At 33.2% G+C, this 21,461-nt stretch overlaps 1 protein-coding gene across 3 annotated transcripts in view; it reads left to right on the top strand.

The window, feature by feature from the left end:
• The window catches only part of BLTP3B (bridge-like lipid transfer protein family member 3B), a 64,284-nt gene that overhangs the window by 28,512 nt on the left and 14,311 nt on the right, over positions 1-21,461 (top strand). For 2 of the 3 annotated variants that reach the window (XM_016223164.2, XM_087814851.1), the window contains exons 4-15: positions 355-446; positions 3,948-4,137; positions 4,694-4,834; positions 5,736-5,906; positions 7,394-7,574; positions 8,902-8,985; positions 10,437-10,619; positions 11,276-11,394; positions 14,424-14,565; positions 16,438-16,631; positions 18,106-19,598; positions 19,923-20,092. In XM_016223164.2, the coding sequence (XP_016078650.2) occupies positions 355-446; positions 3,948-4,137; positions 4,694-4,834; positions 5,736-5,906; positions 7,394-7,574; positions 8,902-8,985; positions 10,437-10,619; positions 11,276-11,394; positions 14,424-14,565; positions 16,438-16,631; positions 18,106-19,598; positions 19,923-20,092 (3,160 nt within the window). The remainder of the gene's footprint in view (positions 1-354; positions 447-3,947; positions 4,138-4,693; positions 4,835-5,735; positions 5,907-7,393; positions 7,575-8,901; positions 8,986-10,436; positions 10,620-11,275; positions 11,395-14,423; positions 14,566-16,437; positions 16,632-18,105; positions 19,599-19,922; positions 20,093-21,461) is intronic. The other variant, XM_087814852.1, reaches the window with a different exon arrangement.

Here is a 21,461-nt window from a genome sequence, read left to right as displayed (position 1 = left end):
GATCTAACTACTCTTTTAATATTAATACTTTCTGGGGTTAGAAATTGCACTTCTATGAAATCTGACGATCTCAGCAGTATATGGCTGTTTCTTATGGTTTTTCTCTCATACTCCTATAAAACACACAGCTTTTCCACTAGATATTAAGGGCCTTGAGAAGGGACTGAGTACACTGTTTTCTGTTTTTATATTTGTCTTTTTTTTAGGCCTTTAGAGAGACATCTAAAATGACTCTGATCACTTCATGTTTACTTAGCTTCTAAAGAAATGAAAGAGAATACAGTCTTAAATATTTTTATAATATACATAAAATACAATATCTAATTGATTACATTTGTAATGTGTTTTTATTAGACCCTGGATAAAGTAATAATGGAAATGAGTACATGTGAAGAACCACGAAATCCTAATGGCCCATCACCAATTGCAACTGCTTCAGGACAGAGGTAAGCTGTTTGCATTAATCTGTATGACTGGCAAAGGGAATTTTCCTATTAGTCATATCTATTTTTTCTCTCATTGATTTGTTGTTCTACTTGTATATGCATTCATTCGTTCTTTTTTTTTGGATTTTTTTACTTTTTATTTACCTATAGTCATCTCTATTATCTGCAGTAATGGAACATAAAGTCCACTAACCTACAGCAGTCTCTATTTCAGTCACCTCTCCCATCAAACATTGTACAGTTTTAGTATATACATTGCAAAAGTAGCAAAATTGATTTTAGCCTTTTATTCATCTTGCTTTTCTTGATATTTAAATAGCAATGATCAAACAAAGGCAGAGCAGTAGTAGAAAATGAAAGCAAAAGAGCTTGGGCATTCTATAAATCAGATGCATATCATTTATTCAGTGCATCAGTGGAACCTTTATAACTCTAAAGAGTTAAATTGATATCTAAAAAAATTATAGACCTTTTGGATTACTCTAAAATTCATTAAATAAAGAATGCTCATAAATTGGATTTTGATAGATAAAATCAGATGCTAATAAAGTAGAAGCATGAATCCCATTTCACAAAGCTTTCTTGAAAAATTAGAATAGTTCTTGAAAAATAGATCTTTAAAAAAGTGCCTTCTTATTTTTGCATTCAATATTTTTGGATCTTGTACTATGTATCATTTTCTCAAGGCAGGATTTCTACACTATTTTGGATTGTGCAACTGTTCGTGTAAAATGTTCACATAGATTTTAATGTGATTGGTGCCTCCTCAAATTGTATAATTTGCCAGCCCTGAACATTTATAGTACTCTGGGTGCAGAGGAAACCAGTGATAAAACTCCTCTGAGGATGAACATGCACATACATATATACACACACTTACACCATCCTCTTTCACCAGGGTTGAACCACCTTCAGACTAGTGCATTCTACCAGATGTATGATTTATAGTTGTATTATAGGTAATAGTGACTCTGAAAAGAGCCTTCACATTAACTTCTATGTAGTTTATGCATTGTCCAGCAATTTGAGATTTTGAAGTTTAAATTGTGTTTTCAGGTTTGATAGAGTAGATTGAAGCAGTTGGTCTTTAAATTGGCTGAAGTCAGAAAATTTAGAAAGGAAAGGTGTTTATAAGATTATTGAAAGAGGAAAATTGCTATTAATAAAAGGTTTATCTTAATTAGATATGGCAGAAATTAGGTATTTTGTCAATGTGTGGTAAGTGTAGTTGATAGTGTTCTTCCAAATTCCCATTTTTATGGTATCAGTAAGCTTTAAAATTTGGCTTTATAAACATATAATGGCAATTCTTATATTTGGATGCATGGCAGTATGGTTCATCTATTTCCACACTTTCCAGACTTGCCTGACTGTAACAATCACTTAGAGTGTTCACTAAGTCTGCAGTCTTCCAGGCTCCTTCTTTTGAAATTATGATTCATTAGGACTATAATGGTTGTCAAGAATATGAATATGTATTTTTAACAATTCTTTATAGTTATGTAATTTAGGGAAATACTGATCTATTTGATGTTTCTAGCTAAGAGATTAAAAAAGAGGGAAACTAATAATAGGTTTAGAAAAACTTTACTTATAAACTGGAATTTTACCTTTTTAATTTATAATGGATTATGTAATCAAACATGTAGACTTAGTTATTGATACAGGCATCACCCTTCTGATGGTAAATCCTCCAATGCAATTGTAACACTTTAAAAAAAAAATTATTGATTTGGGGGAGAGAGAAAGAAACATTGATTTGTGGTTCCTCTTATTTATGCATTCATTGGTTGATTCTTGTATGTGCCCTGATCAGGGATCAAACCTGCAACCTTGGTGTACTGGGACAGTGCTCTAACCAACTGAGTTACCTGGCCAGGGCTGTAACACTTTTTAATGTGTATACATAAGAATAGATGGGGTTGGATATTCTAAAAGTTATTCCCATGTACTTATTATAGAAATATTTTCTCCAACTCCAGGAATATTTCTACCTAAGTCACCAGTATTTGTCTTTAGGATCAAAGCAGCTCCTCCTTAGGATGCTAATGAGTTCTTACTCTTTGGTTCTCAATTTTCTAAACCCAAGGTAGATGGCCACCTCTTTTTAAAACAAAATTACCTCAGGCAAGCCAAGGACTATATAAATTACTACGCATATTCTTTTTCATTTATGGACTACAGCAGCCTTTTGAAATAGGTATTATTTTCATTTTACAAATGAAACTTTCAATAGTATTAATAATAGTATTAATAATTTACTTTTAATAGTATTAATAATTTTCTACTATTAATACTATAAATAATAGTTACATTTTGTGAAGTATCATGAGTCAAGAAATGGACTGTTTGGTTCATGTGCATTATTTCATGCAGTTGACAGCCTGCAAAGTATTACCTGATTTAAAAGATGAGGCTTAGAAAGGTGCAGTTGATTTACTTATTCCTTAAGGTAGTAAATAAAAAAGCATAGCAGTTGGTATAGTGGAGGCATGTAAATGCTCCATAAAGATAATGGGTTCAGTTTTATACATATTCACTTGAAATGTGTGAGAGTAAGCCTGGTGGAGCTATGTGGTGGACATTTGAATTTTACAGTCGGAAGTTCCTGTGAGATCTGGATGGAGACGTAGATTTAGGAATAATGGTCATTGATGATAATACAAGTAATGTACCAGTTGGGCAAACTTTTACCACCCCTCCTGCCAAAATATATTGATAGTGTATATTCCAGTTATACTGTACTACTCATCATTCTCGAAACATAACCTCTGCTCTCCTATTTATCTGTGCCTTTGCTCATGCTTTCTCCTGTTCCAGGATTTCCCTTCCTTCCCATCTCTCCTGGTGGAAACTTCATCTTTCTTTCCTGGATGTATTTCTCCCTAGTTATAAGCAGTTTCTTCCTCTACTAAGTATACTGATGATTCCTTTTTTAAAACACAATTACAGATTGCTTCATGGTTTTAGTTACTAGGGCATTTTTTCCCCTACCCTAGTAACTTGTGAGCCCTATAATGCCATAACTGTATTTTGGTTTTCCTTATGTCTCAGCGTTGTTCACATAGTAGATGCTCAATAAGTATTTGCTGAATTGAATTAGAGAGTGTGCACTTTTTCTAACCTTCCTACTAAATTATGAGATTATATTCCACTGGACTGACTGTATCCCCCTTTGTGCGAAGAATTTAGCGCTCTTACTTATGGTGTAGATGCCAGTCGTCTGGACTGATGCTTGTTGAGATACCGATTTTAATAATTTAATTTAGGGAATAGCCTCCAATTTTAAAAACCTTTTATTATTTTGAGAAGAGCATTTTTATAACTTACATGTAACCAGGCTAGAGTATTGTTTTAACAAAAAACTTGTTTTTTTAAACACAAATGAATAATATTATGATACTTTGTGTACTTGTTTGAGAATATTAACAGGTAACTTTTTTCTTTTAATGATTTTTTTGGCTTTAGCACATTATATTTTGTTTTGCTTTACTTTTCCAGTGAATACAGCTTTGCTGAAAAAGTAGTTGAGGGAATCACTGTTTCTGTAAATTCCATTGTCATCCGCATTGGAGCAAAAGCTTTCAATGCATCCTTTGAACTTTCCCAGCTACGGATCTATAGCGTGAATGCAAACTGGGAGCATGGAGATTTAAGATTTACTCGTATTCAAGACCCACAGAGAGGAGAGGTAAATAGTTTTTTCTTTGTTTAAAATTTATTTTAGTCACTGATAAATAAAAGATGTTTAAAATAATTACTTCTTATGGTTACCTAGATTCACATACTACTAAATTTGCCATTTAACTATACTTTTCTCTGTTTTACTCTTAATCATTATCAAGTGTACATGTTTCAATATTTTTATTGTAATAAATCTTTCAACTCATAGAGTTAATGATCCTATTTTAACTTCACAGCTACTCAGAATTGAATTTTACATTTACAAAACTAAAACATGCCATTTAAATTCATGGTCACATGATTCAAATACTCTTTATACTTTATATTAAAATTAAATTGCTTATAATAAAAGTATTAACAGCTTTACAGATGATGAATATAATTATGAAGGTGTGTTACTAAATTTGTTGGAAGTATACAATTTCAAAAATATAATCATAGTGACTATATCTAAAATATATGAAAATTAGTGAAGAGATACATTTCTATTTCTTTTTTTAATCTACATTTTTCACATTCTATTTTGCATGAGTAAGTGAAGCTAATCTCTGTGTTCTCTGTAGGTTTTGACATTTAAAGAAATAAATTGGCAGATGATTCGAATAGAGGCAGATGCTACCCAAAGTTCACATCTTGAAATTATGTGTGCTCCTGTTCGATTAATAACCAACCAATCAAAAATCAGAGTCACACTTAAAAGAAGGGTAAGTTAATGGAATTTTCTTTGTGATTCATATGATAACTATTGGAATTGACAGGAAATTTAAAATAATTTTTAGGCAAAATATTGGCATATTAAAGCAGTTCAAAATAAAAGAAAATATAATGCCTAAAGCAATATTTGAAGAAACCTACTGTAATAACATTTTTCAGTCCTCTAGATTTAATACTTAGATTTTTATTTTTTATGATTAAATAGATTTCTCAGTTGCCAGATATCTGTTGAACATGAACAGTTTTATCATTTTATTTCTCCTGTTGAATTGCTCAGGAGTAGGTAAACAGAAACTGAAACTACTGACTTTCGAAGGTTATTAAGATATGACTGATAATTAAGATAAATAGGGAAGATAGGTACTTATGGATGTCAGAAGTTGAGAGTCCACTATGGACTGTGATGAAGTTTAATGACAGAGTAATTATTTTAACCATGGCTTAAAGTCTCAACATGTTTTGTATCACTAGACACAAATTATTATATACTAAATTAAACTAAAAAAAAAACTTTTTTAGAATATGTGGTTAAAATAGCATTTTAGTTTTTAATTAACTTTAATGCCCCTTTTTCTACTAGAATTAGTTGAATTAACATATGTAATTAAATGATTTATTAGCTATAAATACAAAATTAAATTATATAAGTACTTGTACCTATGTAACTTTGACTTGTTTAGGTATAGGAACTTGTCAGTCTTTTTTACCACTCTATTGCCAATACTAAGAAATATTCTTTCCATACTTTTGGAACTCATTAAATATTTGGTGAGTGAAGGAAGATCCATGTTTAATTCGATTCAAAAATTAAATATTTTAAAATAAAAGTACATTATAAGTTTTATTTCTTGGCTTAATTTTATGAATCAATTTTTTTTCTTTTTTTGACAGTTAAAGGACTGCAATGTCATTGCAACAAAGTTAGTTCTAATATTGGATGACTTATTATGGGTTTTAACAGATTCTCAGTTGAAGGCTATGGTACAATATGCAAAATCTCTTAGTGAAGCAATAGAAAAATCAACCGAACAGAGGAAGAGTATGGCTTCTGAACCTACACAGGTATGCTATTAACAGGAAAAACACCTTACTTTACATGTAAGTGGCTTAACAATCAGAATAGTTAGTTTCCTTTATGTGAAATAGATTATAATATTCTGAGTCCAAGAATCTTCTTATATATCTTACTATATAATTTTATATATTTGATACCTATATGAAAAGATATATTATATTTCTGTCTATATAGTGCTTATTTTGTTTGGAAGCCTCTGTTAGCACTAGAGCTAAGGATCACATAAAAATATTTTTATTTTACTTTTTTAATATATATTTTTTAATCCTCACCTGAGGATCTTTTTTAAGTTGATTTGAGAGACAGAGGAAGAGAGAGAGAAAAACATCAGTGTGAGAGAGAAACATTGATCAGTTGCCTCCCATACACGCCCCTTCCGGGGATCAAACCTGCAACCTTTTGGTGTATGGGATGACGCTCCAACCAACTGAGCCACCCCACCAGGGCAAGTTTTTGACATTTTTTAATAAAAAATTTGGTCTTGCCCTGGCTGGTGTGGTTAGAGCTTCAGCTCCTGCACTGGAGAGCTGTGAGTTCAATTTTCCCAGTCAAGGACACATACCTGGGTTGCAGGTTCAGTCCTCGACCCTGATCCAGGCGCATGTGGGAGGCAACCAGTCTGTATGTCTCTCTCACGTCAGTGTTTTGTTTTTTCTCTCTCTCTCTTTTCCCCCCTCTCTCTTCCTCTCCCTCCTCCTTCCTTCCTCCTCCCTTTCCACTCTTGCTAAAAAAAAAAAAAAAAATGGAAAAAATATCCTCAGGTGAGGAATAACAAAGCAAACAAACAAATTTAGTCTTTATTTCATTTCAGGTACAGTTCTAAGGCTGATATATCTTCAGATTATGTGTGCAGAATTATTTTAGGTTATTAGAGGGTCACACATGGTTATATACTTCACCATTATTCTGTGCTTTTTGTCTCTGGGGAGAAAGGAATTTTGAACTTACAATCTGTTTCTCCTGCTTTCTAGCTTCTTTAGATATTGAAGTTCAAAGGACACACGGCACCTTATAAGAGGCACCAGAGCACTTACAGTACTAAATAATATCACAAGCTCTTTTACAAAGAAGTGATTAATATCTACAGAATATATAATAGTGTATACAGCTGATGTTTACAGGGCTCACATTTGTTTTCTCTTTAATATATAGAACTATATTCAAATAACCTGCCTTTAATAGTTAATAAGTATATTTTCTAAGACAAGAAGGGCTATAAATATGTATATATATTCAAATATTTGCCAAAATATATTGGGTTCATATTCAAATTGTGTATAGTTTATCAGTTTCTTAATTTTAGTTTTATTCTTATGAAATTCAGAGAGTATTTTAGAAAAACTGAGTTATTGATACAAAAGAAAATGTATTAGGTTGTTTTTCATCACTTTACTCCTAAGAATATTTAAGTTTTCTTTTGCAGGGAATTTCAAGTTTTTAACTTGCAGTGCTAAGGCAGTCTTGAATCTTTTAGAGCTCTGCAGCAGCCCCATCTATGCAGCAAGTGAAGACATCACATACTTCAAATGCTCCTGATCTAAATGATGCAATTGTGAAACTATTCAATGACTTTGATGTCAAAGAAACCTCCCATCATTTAGTGATTTCTCATCTAGATCTACATATATGTGATGATATTCATGCTAAAGAAAAAGGTAAAGATGCTTATTTTAAACTATTTTGGTTTTTCTAGAATTTACTATAAAGTTGGGTTGTTTATCATGTGTAATATGTAGTATGTACTATAAGATAACTGGTCATAATTTTACCATTCATAAGTGATATATACATGAAAGATGTAATGTTAAACATTATAGATTGTAGTATGTTGAGCTCCATAGAGACAGCGCTAGGGAAAGTGTGAACTGGAATAGCCCTGGGCGACACTGTGCTCGTTGAGGAAAAGTGATTAAACATGGCAATGGAGATCCTAAGAAGCCAAGAGGCAAAATGTCATCATATGCTTTCTTTGTGCAAACTTGCCAAGAGGAGCACAAGAAGTAGCACCCAGATGCTTTAGTCAACTTCTCAGTGTTTTCTAAGAAGTGCTCAGAGAGGTAGAAGACCATGTCTACTAAAGAGAAAGGAAAATTTGAAGCATTGGCAAAGGCGGACAAGGCCTATTAATGAAACAAATGAAAACTTATATCCTTCCTAAAAGAAATAAGTTCAAGGATCACAGTGCACCTAAGAGGCCTCCTTTGGTCTTTTCTTGTTTTGTGCTGTGTATCGCCCCCAAATCAAAGATGAGCTATGTGATCTTGGACAACCTGCACAACCTAATAGACTCAATTTCCTCTTCAGTAAGAGACAAGATGGTATAGTGTAGTGGTAATATTTTCTGGGTTCAAAACCAACTCTACACTTACTTGGCCTGTTTTACTTCTTTCTGTCTTAATTTCTTCATTTAGAAATTAATAATAATAACAGTATCTATCTCATAGGGTTGTTATGAAGAGCAAACAGGTAAGTATATCTAAAGTATTTAAAACAGTGCTTGCCCAGCTGGCGTGGCTCAGGGATTGAGCATCGACCTAGGACCCAGGAGATCATGGTTCAGTTCCCTGTCAGGGCACATGCCCGGGTTGTGGGCTTGATCCCCAGCAGGGGGCTTGCAGGAGGCAGCTGATCAATGACTCTCTCATCATTGATGTTTCTCTCTCTCTCTCCCTTTCCCTTCCTCTCTCTGAAATCAATAAAGATATATTTTTAAAACAATAAAATAAAACAGTGCTTGACATTTGGTTAGGGCTATAAATATAGAAGTTTATTGCATCCTCATTTTTTAGCCTAGTACCTGCAAATGATAGAGGCTTAATACTTATTAGATTGAGTTGCATTTCCTAAAATCCTTAATGTATTATTCGTGATAACAGAAAGACAGTTATTACTGCTCAGACTGTAGGTGTGGTAAATTAAGTGTTTCTGATATTTGCTTAATATTCTTTTCTTTCTCTCAAATCCATCTTTTTCTTTTCCCAGAGTCAAATAGACGTATTACTGGAGGGGCTATGCAACTGTCTTTTACAAAACTGACTATAGATTATTATCCTTATCACAAAGCAGGTATGTATAACAATTTCTATAAAAGAAAAATCTTGCTTTAAATTATATAGCTATTTGTTTCATTTTTAAAATTTTATTTTAATTTTTAAAGCAAAAGGGAATCAGGACTTTTGTTTTTCCCCTGTAGTATCTTACCAAGAAAATGTAATTGCCATAGAAAATATTTATGCATTTCATGTTGAGGTTTATGTAGATTATTAGAAAGTGTAATTGTTAGAAATTGTCAGTATTCGAAATAACTAATTTAAAACTTTTAAAAATTAGAATACAGAGGGCACATATTTGTGTTATTTTGTTAATTGTGACTCAAACAAGTTTATTAATATGTTTGGATTTTTAAATGATATATTTAGATATTAAAAAATCAAAAAAGAATTTAAAGCAAAGGATAACAGATTTTAGCTAAGTCTTAGGAGTCTGGATGCTTAAAAAAACCACTTTTCTCTATTTTCTTAATTTCTTAATCTCAATGAATGAGATTTAATAGGCTCCTTTATAATCAAATATTGATAGGTTTTTCACTTCAAATAATAAAAACAAAAAGAATGTGTGTTCGTGGCCAGATTAGGTAATTTGATCTTATAACCATCTCTGCATTTTGGTGGTATATGGCTTTTTGTTTTTAATTCACACAAATAACAAATGAGTTTTCTAGGATTTTAAAAAGTGATAAAATTTTTCTGTTTACAATTTTTTATCTCCCAGTGTTAGTCCATTCTATATCAGTACCTGACAGCTTTTAAAGGTTATACTGTTTGTTTTGATTTTTGTTTGAGAGGCTTTTTCTTATAATCTGTTTCCGCGGATTCATAAGTTACTTATATGTACCTAAAATACTTTTAACTATAAAATCATTCATATTGTGAGGTAAAACTTTCAGCTATAAAGTAGATTTTCTTTTCTTAATCCTTTTATATACATATTACTTCCTTTAGTTGCTACAGAGAAACCTAATAATCCTGATTTTTAAAATTTTCCCTCCAAAAAACTTATAGAGATGTAGTTATATCTTTATCACTGATGTCCATCTTGAGAATTTTTATCAGTTTCTCAGTTTTCTAATAATCCTCATCATTTTTGTGGATAAGTTTTTGTTGGTCACTTTACAGGTGATTTTTGATGAAAAGACTGTTTTCTTTGCTGGTGTTTTCTGGGATTCTGGCCAGGGGGGCTAGGCTAGGTGATTGTGCATTAGGTGAAGGTTCACAAGCAGTGCTGCTCCCAATGGAAACTTTGAACGATGTTTTTACCAAGGGTTGGTTCTAGGTAGAAACCCTCCCAGATTACTTCCTTTTTGACTTTATTTCCCTTTGTTCTAAATGTCTGCTCATATTTTTTAGGAAGATTAAAATTTGTAGTAGGTGAAGGCTGTAAATTTATTGGAAAATTGAAGAATCCCTAAATGAGAATTGTGTACTTTTCAGTGCAATTTCTTATTATTCATTTTACAGGAGATAGTTGTAATCATTGGATGTATTTTAGTGATGCAACCAAGACAAAAAATGGATGGGCCAGTGAGCTGTTACATGAATTTGAGTGCAATGTTGAAATGCTTAAACAGGCTATAAAGGATCATAATGCAGGTTCACCTCCTAAATCCCCAACACATGCCTCTCCCCAGCACGCACAAACAGGTATTTCACCTATAGCAACATTATGGCATTCCTCTAATATTAATCGTGTGTGTATGTGAGCATGTATGTGTTCATAATAGGGTATTTTCTGTAAATAAGTATTATGTTTAATGTATAAAAATCCTGCATCTTATTCAGACCATAGGCAGATGGAACAAAAAGACTAATACCCAGGTAGAATATTTCAGGCTGTTAAATGGCTAGTTTTCTCTCTTTAAAAAAAAAATTTATTGATTTCAGAGAGAGGAGAGAGATAGAAATCAATGATGAGAGAGTCATTGATTGACTGCCTCCTGTACACCCCCTGACCGGGAATCAAACTGCGATCTCTTGGATCATAGGTTGATGCTCAACCAATGAGCCACACTGGCCGGCCGAGTTTTCTCTTTTTAGTAACTATTTCAGCCAAAAGTTATCATGTGAGAGTATCTTAAATGTGATGCAAGTATGATTCCTGTTTAAAGGATAATCATCATGAAAAAGTAGTCACAATTACTTACATTTCTATATCGATTTATATGTGAAGTATTTCCATATATATTACCTCATTTGAGAAATCAGAGTTTATCTGTATTTCTAGTAGCTGTCATAATAGTAAAAAGAGTGACTGTTGGGGGAAAATGCAATAAATTGAAAGGAGTTTTTGTTTCCCACAGAGAAGGACTCAGCTCTGAAAGGGACTTCCAGAACACCTTCAGTATTATCTAAACAGTCCAAAGCTAAGTTAATGTCTAGTTCTGTTGTGGTCAGACTTGCCGATTTCAATATATACCAGGTATGTTTTACTTTTAAATTTTCTGATAAATACATTTAGTATCTCCTGCAAGCAACTTTTATAATGTATTATATATATATAATATATAATATAATGCCACCATTTTATTTAAAAACACCTTGACCAGTTTTGTGAAATGGCTAAATAGAATAGAAAATATCAGTTTATTATTTTTGTGTATGTAGTTTCCCAGGATTAGGCATACTGTGAAGTTAAGGTCATAGTCCTCTAAATTGCCAAGTCTGCACAAGACTTCTCATAACAACTGCAAGTTTAGAGAGTTCTGTAAACTGCCCACTGATTTGAGAATTCACTGGAAAAATTCACAGAACTTACTGAAATCAATTATACTCAGTCACATTTATAACAGGGGAAAGGATACAAATTAGAACCAGTCATGGTGGTGATTGCAGAGGGTGGGGAGGAGGGTGGTGGAAGTGGAAGAGGGCATAGAGGGGAGTCTGGGAGGATTCTAAATTCAGAACTTCCTTTTCTTCAGGATACATTAGTCACCTGGCTTGGATGTGTAACAATATGCATGAAATATTGCCCACATAGTTGAGTTCAGTCTGTAGGTGGACTGATAGAGGTGACCCAAGGTGTCCACCCTCTGAACACCACTAAGGCAATCAAAATGTGGCCAGTACAACTCTGAGACATCTTGTGAGCATAAACTATCACATCGTGGTCCCAGGGGTCCACCATATATAGGAAATTCCATAGCATAGAATTACCTCCCAGGTCTGGCAGGGTTAAAGGCCAGCCCTTTCTTTGTAGTCCAGATTGTGACACAATTGCCTTAGTGGAAGAAACTAAAATACCTTTTTACTTATTGAACTGAGCATTGGCTATACTGTTAACATAATTTTATAGCTAAGAACTCTATATCCCATTTACACTAAAAACTTTATTCAGGCTGTAATCTCACAACATGGTCTAACCTCATTTATTGAGACCAACACAATAAATATGTGACCTATTTTTTTTAAAAAAAGATTTCAGATGTGTATTAGCATTTATGAAATAATTCTATTTTGATAAGCCTATGACTTTGAGACTTAGTTTTATCTGAAAAGTTTTCATTTTACTCATTGGTTTTTAATTGAGGCTGATTACTACCCAGAGGACATTCAACATTGTCTGAGGACAGTTTTGTTTTTTTTGTTTGTTTGTTTTAATATATCTTTATTGATTTCATAGAGAGGAAAGGAGAGGGATAGAGAGAGAGAAACATCAATGATGAGAGAGTCATCTATTGGCTGCCTCCTGCACGCCCCCGACTGGGCATCGAGCCCACAACCCCGGCATGTGCCCTGACCGGGAATCGAATCCCAATCGCCTGGATGTTGGGTTGACACTCAACCCCTGAGCCACGCCCGGCCGGGCTGAGGGCAGTTTTGGTTGTCACAGTTGGAACAGGTTGCTATTCACATTAGTGGGTAGAGACCAGTGATTCTGCTACTGGACAGCCCCCACAACAAAGAATTATCTGGCCCAAAATGTCACTAGTGCAAATTTTGAGAAACCCTGGCTTAACAGTTATTTTTTTATTGTGCAATTGCTTTTTCCTTTACATTCTATATATAATATAACTCATCTCATTTGAAGCAGACTTTAAATTATGAGATTTAATAAATTCAAATGGTAATGAATTATCCACAATCTCAAATTGTTGAAGGTGAAATATAGTAAAGAAATCCCAGATAGACAAATATAACAAAACAAAACTAAAGCAACAGGAAGAAAATAAAACAGTATATTCATTACATTTTGAATCACTCTTTAAATAATAAGGGAAAAGGGGAATAAGCCGTTTTCTATTAAAATTATTTGACACTTTGAATTGAAAAGGATTTATTTTCATACATGCGGAGAAAAGCTTAATTAGATAATGTAAGGAACTGACTTAAATCTATAGACGACAAATAATCAAAAGGTTTGATTAGCAATTTACATGAGAAAACATAAATAAACCATTGAAAAAGCATTTCAGTTTGTGTGAGAAATATACATGTATGTTGAATGAAGGCGAAAAAAAAAACCTTGAGATATGTCCTTGGGTCTACTAAGCATAAATAAGTGAAATTGATAAAATTCGTTTGAACTTTGGAGAAATTAGTATGTACATTTTTAATGTAATTATAAATTACCAGTTTTGGGGTGAGGATAATGAGAACCTTAAAACTAACTTTTTAAAAAAATTTAAATGATTTGAGAAGCATTTATAATTGTATTTTTATTTTTGTAAAATATACATAACAAAATTTACCATCTTAATCATTTTTAAGTGTCCAATTCATTGGTTAAGTATATTCACATTGTTGTGCAACTCTCACCACTGTTTATTTTCATAATTAAAAAAAATATATCTTTATTGATTTCACAGAGAGGAAAGGAGAGGGGGAGAGAGATAGAAACATCAGTGATGAGAGAGTCATTGATCGGCTGCCTCCTGCACACCCCCGACTGGGGATCCAGCCGGCAACCTGGGCATGTGCCCTGACTGGAAATCGGACCCCGATCACCTGAATCCAAGGCCCACGCTCAACCACTGAGCCACGTCTCGCCGGGCTATTTTCATAATTTTTTATCGTCTCAAACTGAAACTCTGTATATAACTATATTATTTTTCTTAATAAAGAAATTTGGGTAGAGGATTTATAAAGTACATGCTGAAGAAGTATTGTAGTCTTGAGGACTTAGAACTATGTCCAGACTCTGCCATTTACTTATTTGTATTATCTTATAGAAATATTCTATCTGTTATTTTAAGGCTCAAAATAATAAGTTTGCAAGGAATGTTGTAAAGAGTTGATTTTGTAATTGATGAGAATCCAAAGGGAATAGTTTTCTGAATAGTCGATTAAAAAACAATTTAATGTGAAGTTAAAGTTTTCATTGGAAATTAAATATTCATAAATTATTGGGAGCAGTTTTAAGAGTTTAAAGTGATGTCTATGCTGCATAAATTCTTTGTAAAGGGCTTTGATACTCAGTGTTACTTTAGGAAACTTAATTATTTTTTTTAGGTCTCTACAGCAGAACAATATCGTTCTTCCCCCAAAAGTATGATTTCTTGCAATAAAAAATCCCTGTATCTTCCTCAAGAAATGTCAGCTGTCTATATAGAATTCACAGAATATTACTATCCAGATGGAAAGGATTTTCCAAGTAAGAGGGTTTCCTATTCTGTTATTCGTCCATTACTTGGGAAGTTGTTTTTTTCTTGCTAAGTTGTTGAGTCTTATAAATGTGAAAAAAGAAACAAAGGTCCATTGTTCTTTCCTCTGGTTATCATTGTATGTAGTACATAACTCTAGGATAGCATTTTTGTGTATCATTGTTTGTGCATGGATTCTTTTCCCTTACTAGCTTGTAGCATACTTGATGTCAGGAACTATGTAGTATTCACGCCTCATTTTATCGCTGATTTTTGACTCATTTTTATACTGAGTAGCAGTTTGTTTAATGACAGGCTATTTGTAGAATAAGATCATATTTTTTCCGTTAGTAAAACCCTATTTATATTTCTGGTATATAAATATAAAACTATATATTTCATTGAGAGGATGACTAATGAAGCTGTCCTTTTAGCTACAGAGAATTTTTTGGCCTTTTTTTAATGCCCATATATATACCTTGGACAACTTTTTGCACTTGTCCTTAGTTAAATATTGAATTCTATGACTTTTTATTTATAAACTACTTTGGGGGCCTAAAGTTAAAATGATTATACATTCGTGTTCTTTGAATGTTAAAATTCTGTGCTAGTTGTCTCGGTTAATCGAGGAGTCTTTCAAACTAAAATTTGCCTTTGTTTATGTGGTACCTTTTTCATTATTGTAGTTGAAAATCATAGTTGAGAAAAAGTGTTTAAATGAAATAGGTTATGTTATCAGAAAAAAAATTTTTTTACGTCTTTAAAAGTGGAACTCCAAAATAGTTTGATCTCCTTTGCCCATTTGTTTAATATTGACTTAATATAGGTTCTTAGTTTCAAAGGGCTCATGCCTTTGTTGTTACATAAAAAGAAGGTAGCCTGCTCTGGCCAGTGTGGCTTGGTTGGGTGTCATCCGTGCACCGAAAGGTTGCTGGTTTGATTCCGTCAGGGCACATGCCAGGTTATGGACTCAATCCCCAGTAAGAGGCATGCGGGAGGCAGCCAGTCGATGTTTCTCTCTCTCTCTGTCTCTAAAATCAATTTTAAAAAACATATTTTAAAAATAAATAAATAGAAGTTCTAGATGTGCATACTATTTGCTTTGGTAGAAATAAATAGGTCTGAATTTTTAGAATAAAATATCTTCATCAAGATGATCTGAAAATGATACTGGCTTTTATGATACAAATATATGTGGATTTCAGGAAGTGATATATACTCTAATTATAAATATTAGTTTAGCATATATTAGCACTAAAACATTTATCCAAACCCTAGGCATTTTAGTATTTTGGGGGTGCTATGATAGTGTATTCATTTGATTATTTAAGGGATACTTGAGTTTTTACTTTGCACCAAGCACTATTCTAGGTTTAGGATTAAGGAGAGAATAAACCTGCACATGGCCCTCCTCTTAGGGAGATTGGCCTGGTTTACTACTTTAATAAGAAATTAATCATTAAGACTTTTTTCTTTCATTGTGGAGGATTCAGATTAAGATTCAGGTAGTAGAAGTCCTTATAGAAATAAGGGATTAAGGATCACAACTTTGATGTAATAATTCATTAAAAAGGTAAAGTTTTTTTGAAGTTTGCTTGTTGGTGACTATAACATTAGGAAAAGAGATCTTAACAGTATTTCCCATTTATACAGTTAGTTTTAGATTAAGTTGTATATTTTTCAGTTACTGAAACAGAAAAATGTTTTTTGTCTAAACGTGTTTGCTATATTCACACATGTCACTTTAAATTTGTAAATAACATCTGAAAAACTTTTCACCTAAAAAAAGAATAAAACTTGTTAAAAAATGTCTTTTCTGTTCTCAAGGAAGATTACGAACTACCTGTTTATTAAAAATCTTTTTAAAATTTTTTTCTCCACAGTTCCATCTCCCAACCTTTATAGCCAGCTGAATGCACTACAGTTTACTGTGGATGAAAGAAGTATTCTGTGGTTAAATCAATTTCTGTTGGATTTAAAACAGAGCCTTAGTCAATTTATGACTATATACAAGTTGAATGACAATTCAAAATCTGATGAGCATGTTGATATTCGAGTTGATGGCTTAATGCTAAAGGTACCATATAAACAAGTGGCTACAAGAACAAAACCATTTTTACAGATGAAAAGTTAACACCATTAATTTCCAGGATTTAAGAGGGGTGCTCAAATATAAATCAGCTTCATTGCAATCTTAATTTTGATTTTGAAATTTCAGTTTTCTGATTTTCAATTATAGAAGCTTTAAGAGACTCTTTTTTTCCTGCTGCTTTCTCTCCCTTTTATTTTTTTCATTGCTTATCCATTTGGAGGTAAGCAGTAGAAGTAAAATTTAAATGTCACTTTTTTCCTTCTTATCAGAGCTGGTAAAAATTTTCTTTTAAGGAGGGTAAATAAGACAGTGAAGCTTTAAAGTTATATCTAGGCTTTATTTACTCACTTTTATTCTGTTATTAATATCCAAAGGTAATAGAAAGTTGTTTTATATTACAGCCCGGTAATTGGTAATATGAATGCCTTGGGTATTTAAACTTCAAAGGAAGGAAAGTTTTTTAAAATTTTATTTTATTGTTGACAGTATTACAGATGTCTCCCCTTTTGCGCCTGTCCACCCAACCACCACCCCACCCCAGGCCTTCCCTATGCTATTGTCTATGTCCATGTGTTATGCATATATGCATATATGTTCTTTGGTTAATCTCAGGAAGAAAATTTTTTAAAAAGCAGTTTAGTGTAGTAAATAGAATAAGACTTGGGCAAGGATGAAAATTTCAGTGTGTCTGGTAGACTAAATTTATGTACCTTTAATTTCTTCTCTGTAAAACGAGGTTAAGAATACTTCAGTTACATTACAGACATGTTTTAAAGATCTTATATTCAATAGAAAGACACATTTTGTAACATAATTTATGATACAATTGTATAATGATCTTTACATTTGCTGAGCATGGACAGTTTTAAAGCCAGCCACTTTGAACACTTTGATGTGAATATTTTTAGCACTGAGGTTAATTATCTCTAGAAAATTATTTTAGTAAATAGTTGGACCTATACACATAAGTTCATTTTCTTAATACTAGTTTTCCCCCAGAAAAGTTATTCTAAAGACATTGATCAAGTCATTCCATTTACTCATCTATTCATACTCCAAATTGCTTGAATCTAAAATACCTTAACAAAAACTTCCCTTTTGTAAACTTGGTGCTTTCTTATATATATTCAGAGCATAGTAAGCATTTAGTAATACTGATTTAACAATTTTGTTTTTTAAAATTTTGTGATGTATTATATGGAAATATGTTATGTATCTTATTCATTATTTATGTTTGTTTTTTAAGTTTTTCATCATGGTAAATAATTTAAGTCCTTTTTACTCAGCTTAATAAAAAGATTTTGGGGGGAGAGAGTATTTTATGTCTGGATAGGAAATTAGTATTTCGTGAGGGAATGTCAAAAAGAATTCCTGAGCTAAGTCATGTTCTTGTTATTTTATCTGCAAGATCTATGGATTTGAATATTTTTTTATTTTTTTAATATTTTTTCTTTTCTAGGTTGTTATTCCTTCTGAAACGAAATCTGAATGTCATCAGGATCAACCACATGCAATTTCTATTCAGAGTTCTGAAATGATTGCCACGAATACAAGGCACTGTCCAAACTGTCGACATTCTGATCTAGAAGCCTTGTTTCAAGACTTTAAAGATTGTGACTTTTTCAGTAAAAATTATACCAGCTTCCCCAAGTCAGGTGACAGTTTTAATCTCCTGCATCCAATCTTCCAGAGACATGCTCATGAACAGGATACCAAAATGCACGAAGTTTATAAGGGAAATATTACTCCCAAGTTGAATAAACACACTCTTAAAACTTCTGCTGCCACAGATGTGTGGGCTGTGTACTTTTCCCAATTTTGGATAGATTATGAAGGGATGAAAAGTGGAAAAGGGCGACCAATAAGTTTTGTAGACTCTTTCCCTCTTTCCATCTGGATTTGTCAACCAACAAGGTACGCACTGTCTCAGAAAGAGGTGCAGACTCGTAATCAACCTCTAAATACATCACAAAGTGAATCTAGTGATCTGGCTGGCCGACTGAAGCGGAAAAAGCTCTTGAAGGAGTATTACAGTACAGAGTCTGAGCCCTGGACAAATGGTAGCCAGAAATCTTCAGATACAGTTTTAAGATTTTCCTCTTCATCATCAGATGCAGATATTCACGTCCTGGTTCATGTTCATAAACACGTCAGTATGCAGATCAATCACTACCAGTATCTATTCCTGCTTTTCCTCCATGAATCACTTATTGTGCTTTCAGAGAACTTAAGGGACGATGTAGAAGCTGTGACTGGCAGTCCTGCTAGTCAGACATCCATTTGCATTGGAATTTTACTTAAAAGTGCAGAAGTGGCTCTTTTACTACATCCGGTGGATCAAACAAATACTCTTAAGTCTCCTGTTTCTGAAAGTGTGAACCCAGTGGTTCCCAATTATTTGCCTACAGAAAATAGAGAACTCTTGTCTTCAAAAAGGAAAGAAGTTAGTAATGGTATAAGTCAAATTAGAAGTGTAACTGTTAATCATATGTCAGACAACAGATCTATGAGTGTTGACCTTAGCCATGCCTCTTTGAAGGATCCTTTGCTTTTTAAATCAGCTAGTGATACAAATCTGCAAAAAGGTATTTCTTTTCTGGATTATTTATCAGATAAAAATTTAGAGAAAATAAGTGAAGATGAAAGTAGTGGAATTCTTTGCAAAAGTGGCTCAGGGGAAATTGGATTAGAAACAAGGAACAAAAAGGATTTATCATATACAGATTCAAATAGTGTCTTAAACTACAGAGAACGTTCACGTATGCTACCATTTGATGATGGTAATCAAAACATGCTTTCAAATAGTTTAACTTGTAAAGGAAATGAAACCATAGAATCGATCTTTAAAGCTGAAGATTTGCTTCCAGAAACAGCTTCACTCTCTGAGAACCTGGAATGTGGTAAAGAAGAAGCACCCACAGTTAGAACACTTAAATCACAGTCATCTTTAAGGTAACAATGTGTTATTGGAATGGAGAGGAGGCTGTGTGTGCGCACTGGGGGTGTGTGTGTGTGTGTGTGTGTGTGTGTGTGAGAGAGAGAGAGAGAGAGAGAGAGAGAGAGAGCGCGCGCGCGCATATTTTGTTTTTGGACCAAAGAGCTAACACATGGAAGAGTGGGTTTTTAAAAGTATGAAAGTACTCTGAGCTGATACTTAAAAACTATAATTTATAAATTTGTGGGTACTATCTGCATATTTTTATTTTGTTAGTATTTTTTAGAAAAAGCTTTTTACCTTATATGTGATGGTTTTCTAGTAATTTTGTTTGTTAACAGTGGGAAACCTAAGGAACGGTGCCCACCAAACCTGGCTCCACTCTGTACTTCTGATAAGAACATGAAAAGAAGCTCCTCACAAACGTCATTGGATACCATTTCACTGGACAGCATGATACTGGAAGAACAGCTGTTAGAAAGTGATGGAAGTGATAGTTTTCTAGAGAAAGGTAAGCAGTACAGGAAAGGCTTTATATTACATATATGTACCTTAGAAGTGATGTTTAAGTATTTTTAGTTATATTCAATAATTACATCCCCAAAAAGACATTTTATTTATACACACACATGTGCATAATACAAAGAGGATTGTACCTAATTTCCTAATAGTTGTTCCAGTGCTGCTTTTAACCAGATACTTCTCTTTCTCTTTTTTTTTTTTGTGCCTGACATCAAGCATTTATTTGTATATAGATCATAAAACAGACAGCATTAAGGCTATTAGCTCTCTTACAGAGACTTCTGTATGTGGAATTTTGATTAGGTGACCTTAATTAGCATGATGGATTTTTAAGTATGTGATCCTAGGACTGGAGTCCAGACTGGATCTACTTATTTCCATAACAGGATTCTTTCACATGCATGATAATATTTGATGGAGGATACTAATGCCCCTGTAAAGAACCACTAGGAGTGACTTAGAAAGAATTACATGCATCCCCACCACCAAGGCATTGGGGACTTTTTGAACAGGAATAAAAGCATGGGCCATAGCCAGGGAGTAGTTGTGCCTGACACTGAAGCATAAAAAAGCAGAGGCGTACAAATTACTTTGTGTATATAGAGTAACACGCCTATTGGATGTAGTTGAAGGCCACTTAAAAAGGAAAGACTCATAGCCTCAGAAACAGAAGATTAGAATGCTGTCAGGAAGCAATAGAGGCAAATTTGGAGCTCAACCAGTCTCACTCAAGAATCTAAGCTTTTAACCAACCACTAGGCTATACTAGCTCCCTAGACATGGGACATGGCTACCATACAAAAAAGCCCTCATCTAACCCTGTGATAGGCAATTCATAACAATCTCCTTTCCAGCATACTGTACCAGTTAAATGGAGAAGAGGTACTAATATAGGTCATAAAAATTAATTCTAGATGCACAGAGCTCTATTGCTAGTTCCTCTGCCGCCTTTATGGTTTTAAATCCTACCTTAGGAGAGGGTTTCTGTTCTATGGCCAGAATATACTTAAAAAAAACAGTGTTCCTACGGAAAGTATCCCTAATTATACTCAAAAAGGGTCAGTGATTTTCTTGTTACTTCTAAATATCAAATAATTAATAAAAGTGACTGTCACTCAATTTGAAAAATACAGACTACTACAATTTGGAAGATAGCCCCAAAGTTCCACAATCTAGTGATATCAACTATCATTTATTCTATAAATTTGTATATATATTCACATATATATGCATTTGATGTCATATTACATATATTGTTTTTTAACCTTTTTATCACATATAAGCATGTTCTAATATTATTTGAACTCCTTTTAAAATATTTTTGAAGTCTATATTAAGTTGCCATAAGAATGTAATGA

This window comes from Miniopterus natalensis, chromosome 2, assembly GCF_054644295.1.
Source record: "Miniopterus natalensis isolate mMinNat1 chromosome 2, mMinNat1.hap1, whole genome shotgun sequence".
In the NCBI taxonomy this organism is placed as follows: domain Eukaryota; kingdom Metazoa; phylum Chordata; class Mammalia; order Chiroptera; family Miniopteridae; genus Miniopterus; species Miniopterus natalensis.
Note: the sequence above shows the minus strand (reverse complement) of the source record. Positions and strands in the feature narration are given on the sequence as shown.